This window comes from Aptenodytes forsteri, unplaced genomic scaffold (genome assembly GCF_000699145.1).
Source record: "Aptenodytes forsteri isolate BGI_AS27 unplaced genomic scaffold, ASM69914v1 Scaffold61, whole genome shotgun sequence".
In the NCBI taxonomy this organism is placed as follows: Eukaryota; Metazoa; Chordata; class Aves; order Sphenisciformes; family Spheniscidae; genus Aptenodytes; species Aptenodytes forsteri.
In genome coordinates, this window is record NW_008794443.1 from 578859 (window position 1) to 590196 (window position 11338).

The 11338-nt window shown below is 50.7% G+C and overlaps 1 protein-coding gene across 1 annotated transcript in view; it reads right to left on the minus strand.

The window, feature by feature from the left end:
• The window catches only part of FBXO42 (F-box protein 42), a 37186-nt gene that overhangs the window by 17122 nt on the left and 8726 nt on the right, over positions 1-11338 (minus strand). Inside the window, exon 4 of the mRNA XM_009289570.2 lies at positions 7532-7666. Coding sequence (XP_009287845.1) covers positions 7532-7666 — 135 coding nt within the window. The remainder of the gene's footprint in view (positions 1-7531; positions 7667-11338) is intronic.

The window sequence follows — 11338 nt, forward strand, 5'->3', positions numbered from 1 at the left end:
TTTTTTTTTTTTCTTCCCTTGTAGGGAGCAGATTCCCAGGCAGAAAGCTTCCAAGAGCCGTACAGACCCCCGGGAAGAAGAGGGGAGTCCTTGGGCTTTTCCTGCCTGGTTTCGTGAAGGCATTTGCAGGACAGATCCTTGCAAACAGCAGATCGCACGCCCAATTTGCATGCGTTTTCTACCTCTGCGTCCCCGGCGTAATCCACGCAACGCCGCTGGGTCAGTCGTGGCAGGGTGTCCATCCCGAGGGGCAAGAGCTACCCCGCACGCAACAAGCGACGCTGGATGAGCGTCCTTCAGAAGACGACGGATCCAGGCGATGAAAAGCTTTCAGAGGTTAAACGCAAACAGCCAGAGAGGCCGCAAGAACGGAGGAGGACGGGGCCTGGCAAATCCAAGGGAGGGTAGATGTGTGTTGTAAACCTAAACCCGCTCAGATTAGGCATCTAATCGCCGCCGCAGAGCAATCCTATTGAACCCAAACAGCGACGGATTAATCTCCTGGAAACCAGCCCTCCATGCACAAGCAGTGCTTTTCCCAATGAGGTGTCACAGCTTTTGGGAAAAAAAAAAAGCCTCCGCCTGCTGATTTTTCATCTCTTGCCCTTGCAATATTTCACATTTAATAACACAAATTTCATTAGAGGCATTTTTCAAAACCACCCAAGTGAAGAAAAAAAAAAAAACAAATTAGCATCCTGTCTGCCTCACACAGACTAACTGAGGGACCGAAAGGCACCGAGAAACACCCGAGCTCCGCGGAGCCGCAGCTCAGAGCCTGCCAAACAAGCTCTGGGCTCGCTCTCTGGAAGGGCGCTAACGAAGTTTAAACTGTACATTCAAGGACGTTGCTTCCTTTGGAGAGCAGGGCGCAGCTTGCCCTTTCCAAACGCAGCAAACCCAGCTGCCTGCGCACCCCCTGCAAGGTCGTGTTTTGCAATAGAAATGGTTTAAGGTTTGCACAGACGCGGTTTTCACCTGGGAGCAGCAGACTACTGCTGCTCGGCGTCCCCTGCAACGGGACGACCCCAACGTGCTTTGCAGCGTCTCTATATGTACCGCCAGCTAGGTTTCTCTAGTTATCGGGATCCTTCTTCAAAAGATCCAATTTGCCTTTTATTTCCACACTGCAGCTTAACAATTTAGGAAGGCTCAGTGCTCCTCATCACTCCCAGCCCGAGAGGAGAACACCAGGCTGGAGGATAGGGCTGTCAAAGGCTCCTCGTTACTCACCTCCTCGTAAACCCGTGAGCCCAAGGAGGGGAAAGAACTCAATATATTTAGTCGGAGAAAGCAATTCCAAGCAAACCCACGCTGCGACAGCGTCCGTCCCGAAGGACGGCATGAGTGAAGCCCAGAAACTCGTGTTTTTGCTTCAGAAGGGCAGAAATCAGCCGCGTGATAAGCAAGCTCCGGTCAGGCAGCAGACTCACCAGAATTAAGGCAGAGTTTCCAACGGGGTCAAGTCACTCCGGGCTTGAGGGCTCAAAGAGCATTTTGATGGCGGTGGGAAAGTCAGGGATTTTTCGATGATAATGCGGAAAGTTTTAGTGAAGGCAGAAGTATGCCCTGCTGCTACTAAACTCAAAGGGCAATGAGGAAGAAACAAACCACACCAGGAAAAGAGCTGAAGAAAAGCTTTCCTCTCGTCCAGGCTGCATTCAATACTACGACAGCAGAAAGACACCGTACATATTGCGAGGGATTTCCATCCGTTTCATTAACCTGTTCTACTTTGAAGTATCAGACACCCGCAGCCAGTAGCTGCGGTCATAATTAGAGACGTTATTCTGTGCCAGGCAACAGCATTTCACTCCTTTTGATTCCCAGGAGGCCAGCAGCTACGACGTGGCTTCAGCGCGCTCAAGGTGATCCCAAGCTTTTATTAAAAAGTTAGGCGCGCCTTCAATTAAAAAGGGCCGTTCGACACCGCACCAAGTTCAGAAACACACGGGTACGCGAAGACCATTTTGCAGCCCTCCCCTCAAGGGCTGTAAGTGGAAACGAGTTGGGCTAAAGTTTGAAAGTGTATTTTCAAAACCTGCTTCTCCTGGTTTCCTTCTTTACGTACATGGGAACACATTCGTTTTGCTAAGAAACATCTTGCAAATGGCGTCTTGGGGACCGGCAGCAGTCCACAGACCGAGAAATGCTGCTCTAGAGAGGCTACGGGCATGGTCAGGTCAGGGTTTTGCAGGGGTTTTTTTTTAATCCCCAAAGCAAGAATGTGCCTTAGATCGCTCGCTACGTTACCGCAAGGCAAGTCACTCTGCAATGGGAACAAAAGAATTGCAATACGGGGTCAGAGCAGAGTATTTCAGTCACGAGCCTCAGCTGGTTACTGCTATTTAGAAAAAAGAAGATGCAAAACGCAACCAAGGACTGAACAATCTGCACGATCTCAGGAGACCTTCAGACACAGCGGGTTTTAAATCCAAATGTGAGGAGGTTTCCACTACTCTAACAACCGTTTACTCTTTAGAAACCACACCGATCCCTTGGACTGCCCTGCAGCCACGGGTCCTGCGTGTTATTTACGCCGTGCACGAAGGTGCCGCACCGATTTGCGGAGGCAGAGGGCTGTCTGTCTGCTGGCTCTGGGCTGCACGACCGCGTCCCTTCCCTGGGAAGCCCAGTCCTTCGCTGTGGGTCTCGTCTCCTTTCAGCTCCACAAACCTCACATCACCGAGGAGGCCCTGAACAAGGAAGCTCACCCTAGATCGGGACCAGCGTTATGAAACTTCACCAACTGTTTTGAAAACTTGCCACTGTTTTCTAGGAGGAGATGATCAAAACAGGGTTGTGTTTTTTTTTTTTGCTCGGGGCAAGGTTTTCTCACACCTTCATCAAGGGCAAACCGCTCCGCTTGTGCTCCACGACTAACGGGCAGGTTTCTGGCTCTCTCAGCCAAGAGAGCCTTCCACTGCACGGGGACCACATCTGATACAACCACCTCGGGCAGGTGACAGCAGAGTCTCTCCTACCTCCTTTGGGCTGTTAGTTTTGTTGACACAACACCATCAAAGGCACCTTCCCCTCAGCTCACAAGGGGAAACCCGATCCTCAAACTCCAGCAGCTCCCACTCGAAGCACGTAGGGGACCTGGGGGAAGAACAGAGCCAAGAGGAACCGACGTGGGAGAGGTTTTTTTGCACACTTACTGCGTCGCGTTAAGGCTACCCAGGAGGTTTTAAGTGCAAACTTCAGGCTGAACGTCTCTACTCATTTTCGGGCTAAAGCAGGGAGGATCAGCCGCTCTGATGTGGCTGTGTCTTGACGCTGTGAACACGGACAAAGAGGATCAGAGCATCTAACAAATGAGTTTTGCCTCCAAGCCTGTTTTTATCCTGAAATGCTGAGAAAGAGATGAAAAGCTTTCCCACCTCTCCAGCAAAAGCGAATGCAGCATAACTGCGGGGAAACAAAAACACCAGGAAACAAGTCCTGGGGAGTTTTACCCCCCCCCCCGGCGGAGGGGGGGACGCGGGGCCGGCCGCACGGCGAGCCTTTTTCGCAGCAAACAGGAAAAGCGGAGCCGTGAGTCTCCTGAACTCCCCTGATACCAGAGCGGGCTATCGCAGCCCGGCAGCGGGAAAACACACTGCGTCAAGGGGGGCACCGGGGTCTTGCCAGCTCTCTTGCCTTCCCAAGTAGCTGTAGGGAAGATGGTAGCAAAAGGGGGGGGGGGGAAATAAAAAAAGTGTGCCCCCACAGTGGCTGGAGGGGAAGGGGGAAAAAAAGGGGGGGGGGGGGAAATCACACTTGGCTGACGATGATAAAGCAGAAACAACAGGAAGGATGCACAGACCTCGTAGGACTTCAGGTAGCATTCCTCTCCCTGCAAAGACCTGGTCTTTATATATCGTCATTCCTTACTTTATAAGCACAGTAAAAGGCTCGGTTTTAAAAAGAAAAAGCTCTCCACCTCTGTCCCGTAAGCCCCTGGGAGCACAGGCATTTTTCTCTCCGATTTAAAGAAGGTATTTCCCAGTTTAGTGTACGGTTGTGGCAGCCAGAGGCCAAGTGCAGGGCTCCTGAGGAATAAACTAACAAACACAGGAAGGGAGAAAGTCTGCAGAAACACAGTCTGAAATAGCACAGGCAGGCCAGAAGGATAACTGCCTGGGGATATGCTCTCAATTCTGCCTATAAATTACCCCGCTGCAGCCTGAGGGTGACACGAACAGGAGAGACAGACAACGGTAAGGGGCCGGGGTCACTGCTGATGGCCGAGGCAGCCTCTCCCAGGACCTGCCAGCAGTTTCCATCGCAAGAGATGGAAGGGATCTCATCAAGAATGTTTCACAGACCCGCACGGAAATAGGACAAGCCTTCCCTGCCACCGGCACAGCAGATCCAGGGCCGAATCCTGGGTTAGCCAACTCCAGGCGTCAGCCACCCCACGCCAAAGCCCTCACCACGGGAACCCCTGCAGCTCCTGCATCACCCATTGCATTAAGTCCTGGGAGTCTCCGTTTCAAACGGGTTTTGGTTTCTTTCCTGGCTGTTTCAGCTGCACGAGAGCTCGTTTCTGGGGAGCACCAGAGGACTATCGCCGAAGTCATCCTGCCCGCGCCCTCGCTGCAAGAGCGGCGTGCTGCAGCTTGAGTTACAGAGGAGTCGAGACTAACCCTTGCCTCTAGCTGGATAAACAGACTCCAGCGTAAACCACCTCCAGTCCTCCATCAGGTTCTCCTCTGTACAGATAGGCTAAAAGTCAAAGAAGTGCTCAGATTAATTACGCAAATGAAGGCAAAGAAAGCATCCCCAACACAGGGAGAAAGGCACCTGCCTCCCAGGGACCACCTACCCTGGGATAACATTGCAGGCTTCCCACATAATACAGGCCATTAATTATCACTCCCCTCCTGCTCCAGCAAGACTTGTATGTGGGAGTGAAGGAGGCGGAAAGTAGCTCCAAAGTGGCCAGAAGAGCTTGAGGGAGAAGAGAGTTTAGAGGCATTCCTGTTCACGTTCCTAAAATAGAGATCCTGCTGCCTTACCCTCCTTTGTAGAGCGTTAAGCCCCACCAGTAAAAAGCGCTACATAAAAGCTAGGCATTAACTCTCTTGTTCTGCTCCAGCCTAATAAGTAGAAAGTCAATGCCATTGTTTTAGATCTAAGCAAAAAAATACTTTGAAACCTCAAAAATTAGGGTTTTTGGAAGCAATTATCTCCCTCCTCCTTCTCCGAGACTAAAGAAACACGGGCCAATTATTTCTTTGAAGGCTAAATATTTACTCCTAGATGAAGTGCAGCAGCTCAGGCTGGAGACGAATTATCCAGCTCTGATGTCATCTAATGCCTGCAAGGAAGAAAACCCAAACGAAAACAGGTATGAACAAACAACAACAAAAAAGGGTGTTTTCTCCTGGAAAAGCCCTTCACAGAGGGGAACGGGATGAAGCTGTTTCAGCTCACCTGAGCTGTGTCCAAGGCATTTAGCATGTGCCCTGGCACCACGCTCCTGTTCCCTTTAGGCAGCCCTACCCAGGTCTCATTAGACAAGATGCCCATGGCTCAACGAGGGCAAAAGTAGAGCACGATCAAACCTCTCCAAGCTAGAACTGGCCTTATGGAAAAGCCACCGTCTTATTCTGGAGCAAGACCTACCCTATAGAGTCCGTAGGGCCAGGTGTGGGAACTCCTCCTCAACCTCCACGAGCAATTAGCCTGCACACACATCGAGCATTAACCAAATCAATGTCAGCTCTTCTTTTAAAAAAAAAAAATCCCTCCCGCCTTATTTAGGTCTGACTCCCGAGTTTCAAAGCGCTCTGCTTTTGCCCCCTCCAGTCACTATTCTTTCCCAGGCAGTGGGTGCCAACCCTCTGGTTAAGGGCACCAAGGAAAAAAAAGGGGGGAAAAAAAAAAAAGCAAGCAGCTATGTGTAAGAAACCACCACCGGCACAAGCGCGGGGTGACTCATCTCCTCTGAAGACGGAGGAACAAGAGCGCTCTCTGTTCGGTGAGACTGCCTGAAGTTTCAGTTGCGATCCCATCTCGCTACACGCGCTCATGACAGCATCCAGAAATATTTCCTCGGGGGATCTTCCCATGGGACTTAACTCTGACACATATTCCCACAGGACTCGTTCTTTTAAAAGTGCTATTTGTTAGTAAGGCAGTGGGAATTTGACTTTGCGAAATACCAAGAGAGTGACTGAGCAGAGCTGGGTGCCGGCAGCTGGACTCGTTAACGCGACTGCGAGTCGTGCCCCGCATTCAATCCGACGGAAGAACTCGCTGGGCTGCAAGAATAGATGTCCTGGGTCAGAGCAGAGGTCTGCATCGCCCGGTATCCTGTTTATGCTACCCGTGGCCTCTTCTCCACCCCTGAGCAGAGGGAGAGCGCTACGGCAGGGAAGGAGGAAGAGCGAGAGCCGGTTTCCACATCCGTGTAGGCTGTGGTTTGTTTTCTTCCTCCATTTTAAGCCCATGACTGCTTAATTCCCACCTGTAGGCACCATGCAGTGGATGTGCAGACGCAAAAATCAAATTAAGAGTTGTGTAGACTGATATCCAGCGAGCGGTCATCAAGCACCGCGTTACACGTTAACATTTCAAAGTGACATCTGACCCATTCCCAGATAACACTGGTACGCAGAAACATCTGGATTTTGGAGGACTTCACATAAGAAAAAAGGCTCAGAGAAGAAAATATGACTTTAAACAATAACTGAGTAATCCACAATACTTAGAGCACGTGAAACGGGGTCAGAGGGAATCTGCACCCAAGCAGACAAGTCAGCAAGGAGCGCTTGGTGGATGCTGAGCTCCTTTTCTTCTTCCTACTCTTCGTTAAATGTAAAGCCTCTGCTGAAATGTCTAGTTTAATACTGACTTCCCTCTGCTTCCTCCTTTTCCTTTTGTTCTTCCACCTCTTCGTCAAAATGTAAAGCTTTTGCCGAAATAGCTAGCTTAATACTGACTACCCCCCGCAAGAGCTTCCCCCAATTCTTCTGCTTTTCTCAAAGTTATTTTAGTCAAATTCAGAAATATAAGGAAAACAAGCGTGCCGCGTGTGACATTCTGAGTACAAAAAAACCAGTGTGGGAAACCATTTGTGGCGTTTTCCTGCCCTGCTCGGAGCGTGCGGACTTGCAGGAATGTACCTGTTTTCCCACGCTCTCCCGGTTGCTGTGGGTAGCCCGCATGGGCATGTCTCCTCCACTCCTCAAAATACCTGAAGTGGCAGCTACCGAAGTTATTAAGAAAAAAATAAATCTCAGCTTTGGGACAACAACTCTTATCAACTCCGGCTCTCGTGGCCGCAGGTAAGTGTCGCTCATCCCGCGTGGCACGAACCAGCACCGAGCAGCTGCTCCAGACAAAGAGAAACAACCCGGCGCGGTGCTGCAGGCACGAGGATACGCGTAGTCTCCGGCAAAAAAAAAAAAAGGATATAACCTGAAAACCGGGCAGATAATGATAAAACACGCGGGGAAATACAGGATCAGACCAGCCAGCCCTGGGGACGAGGTAAGTTTTGATAAAGCAGTGGGGGAGTTGCACATCTGCCACCTCTCACCCGATGCCAGGGGCCGGATCCACTCCTTGCTATTCAGGTCAAGTCTCCAGAGGTCGTTGAAGGCGGCGTTACAACTGCTCTGCGTGCAGCCACCGAACACGTACATTGACTGGTTAGCGTCATAGTAACACGCACCTAGGAAAAAGAAGCAAACACACAGGTTAGCCAATTCTCCGACCTTCACGTTTTTGGGTGGGAAAAAAAGATCATTTTCCCTTCCCCCTGGGTTTCAGATGGGAGAAAAGCAGACAGGCTGCCCCGACTTCAATTAAACCGTGGGCCAGCTTAGGGATATCCCTGACCAGTGTAAACCTCCTGCAAGATCCTTCCGAGACGATTATCCCCTCAAGCAGAGCTGCTCCTGAAAGCGCAAAGCGAGCTGCCTTAGAAGCCTGCAGTTAATTAGATTAGTTACGATTAACGCACTCAGCACACTTACCTTCTCTAAGCTGGTTCGTATGGTTTACAGGGTTACCAAATTAGACTAAGAAACTGGCCTGTGTACCTAGACCAGGTCGCTTATTCTCTTTTTCCAAATCTGACAGCATTTCACCCTATCTCATCACAGAAAAGCACTACTGAAACACATCTTTATGCGAGCATTCCCTTTGCTCCTCACGGGAAAGGATTAGGCAGCGAGATGGGGAACGGGGAGGGAACGCACTTGACAACCCCTCAAAGATACCCAGGGAAATAAAGAGCTTTTGGCCCCAAACCAAACTCTGCAGCAAAAAAAAAAAAAATAATATGCAAGCGTCTGCATTTGGCAGTTAGCGTCCCGTGGTACCACCTCTGACAAGAAGTAAATTAAACATAAGATAGAGCAGAGAGGACTTGCTCAGCTTATCTGCCTTGAAGGACGAGCAAGATTCAGACGTGTTCAGAAAGTTAAACCCCTGCAGTTACAAAGAGGATTTCCCCAATTTCTGCATTTCCCTCCCCAAACACAACGAGCCCCGCTGACTTCGTACGACGACCCCCTCGCCTTTCACGTTCTTGAGATCCCCACAAGGCAGCGGCATCTCTTCCACGTCTTGCCTGACTCAGGAGAAGGGGGACGAGTGCCCGATGGCAACGCTGGAAGAGCAAGCTCGTCCTTCGGCAGCAGCTTTGATAGACGAACTCACGCCAGCTCCTAAGCTTGCAAGCCGAGGATCGAGGAGCGAAGGTGACTTCAGCTCCTGGGCTGGTCTGGGCGATCGGGCAGCAGGTTCTTCTGCATCCGCAGCCTCTGATCGGCCGGGTGCTGTCTGCTCTGCTGACCCGCACGCGACGGCAACATGCTTGAAATTCAGTCCTCCCTTGACCTGACACAGCCTGAAAAAAAATCTCAATTCTTGGGTTTTTGCGTAAAATTCTTCCCCCAGAGCTTTGGTAAAAAGCGTACAGTGTGGCTGGCAGGAAGGGCAAGCTCGTTTCTGAAGCCTTGATCTGCCTCCCGGGGTGTTGCTCTGTTCGTTACTGCATCTCCCAGGACGTATTTAATGGTCTCCAGATGCCAGGAATTCATCAGCACACATACGGACGGTCCCGAAACACTAAATCCTGCGTGCAGTCCCTTCGCACCAGCCAGGGGAGCACTGGCACTCGTCTCAAAGAGAACTCGCTGCCTGAATCCCGCTCAGAACCAAAGCATCTCTCTGTAAAGCCCAACTTCATACACAAGTGCCCTCAAAAAAAGTCATAAAAGTCTAATATCAACCCTTTCAACATGAGCAAGGCCTCCCCAGCGATTCCTCGAGCATTTACTATCAAGTCTAGCGAGGGGAAAAACCACAATAAATCATATCCACGCACACATGCGCCAGTGCATAGTAGAAAGCCACAGTGTTTTATGCTCTGGGAACACTGAAGGGTACCAGCTGGGGCTCGGAGGGAGCCAGGAGTCATCGCCCTCACGATGACAAGCGATATATTGCCCGACACGAAAAGCAAGAGGAAAAGTCAAAGTTCAGGCGGGCAGCCCATGGCGCAGGGCAGCATCTGGCCCTGGCTCCGAGACGGAGGTGAGAAGCACTCGTGATTATGCAGGAGCCCCTCCGCGGAGCACCTCCAGGTTGAGGACCGCGCGCCGTCGTAAATAACCAGCACAAGGGAAGCGACAAGATGAAGGATCAGCAGGCAAGTACAGCAGCTTTGGTAAAAAGCACCAGTATTTATTCCGTGCTGAAGCAAAAGCGGAGGTGGACTCACGGCAGGGGTGCGAGTTGCACCGTTCCTTCCCCCCCTCCCCATCACACGTCGTGCACAGCTGTTCACCAGTTAAAAAATGAAAATAGATTCAGACGAGCTGACCTGACGGGACATGGGACTACTCCGGAGCTTGTACGGACATAAAGGCTTTTTTCTTTTTGAAACAGCAGCATAAAGGAAAAAAACAGCTGAAAAAAGGAGCATCTGGAGCGAAGGGCTGATAACCTACTTTTGGCAGCAAGAGAAAACGATTCAGAGCGAATCCCCACGAGAAGAAGTCCCTGCTTCCAGCTTCGCTCTAGACCAGCACAAGCCCGTCCCTGGTTTCCAGTGATCCAACCCCACAGCCCTAATTTTGCAAGCTGGAGGTACGTATTTCCAGCGTGAAAGAGCTCTTTAACGCAGCCCACCCATACATACGCCAGCGATATTCATCTCACCACTCTGAATGAATCGCAGCACCGTAAACCAGCGCATTCAAGCGCCCGCAGACAATACCGTGGCTCAGCGGGGGATGCAGTGACGCCCGGTGGCCTTTGCCGAGGGTCCCATTGTCTGACCTGGGGCTTGTCATGCAGATCCCCTATTGAAAAAGCCAGCAGCCCTCACGCCCTTGGCTTTTAGTGACAAGTCCAGGGCGCGTCGCTGACCGCACAGCGGGAACGGGGAAGCTGGAGACACGGGACGTGCTCGTAGGGTGAGACCACCCAGCTCTCCCCCGTGTGTGCGTCCACGCGACGTCCTTACGTGCGACTGAACTGTCTTCATCTCAACCCACGTCTTGCCAAACCGTGTAACACACCCCTACACGCCACATCGCTCCGGAGCTCGCTCTGGGGTGGAGGATATTTAAATAGTGGTGTAGTGGATTTACCTGGGATGGGATCGAGGCAGAAATAACCATTAAGAGCATTTTTATAGCTTTATCTACTCCTTAAGATTCAACTCTATTATCATTTTTACACGGTAAGACCCCTTGTAGGCTGCAATATCACCTCCACCCGAGAAAGCACCAGCCAGCGCTTCGTACCCTAAGTACGTGCAATTAAAACCTGGTGCAAAGCAACGCTGCGGTTTTTCTACTTAACCTTTCTTGAAAGGTTTAGTTTCCTCAGAAATCTAATCACTATCTAAACCATGACAGGTTGAAGACCCTCCTACCTCCTCCCCAGGCCAAACCCTTGGCGAGCGCGGCTTTCACACAGCAGCACAGCTCATTTATTATTTTTGAGGGGAGGTGGCAGCATTCTTCTCCTCTATTTGGATTTAAAATCCAGGCCAGCCAGACAGGCACCGTGACGTCCGCACGGCATGTATTTTAATCCTAGACCAAAATACTTTAAACTGTCCTTTCCTGCTTCTTCTTAGCAAGCCATTTAAAGCTTCTGAAGCAGAGGAAGATAGATCAGTTTGGGGGGAAAAAAAAAAAAAGTAGCACAAATGAAAACTCCAGTTTATACCAGCCTTGCAAAGGTGTAGAATAAATGAGGAAGGTGCGAGTCCCTGGTGCCTTTAGCTCTTTTTTGGGTGGAAAACAAGCAGCTGGAGACCTCTGGATGGATTTTTTAGGTCAGTTTTGTTTTGGGTTCCCCCCCCCCCCCCCAAACACTTAAG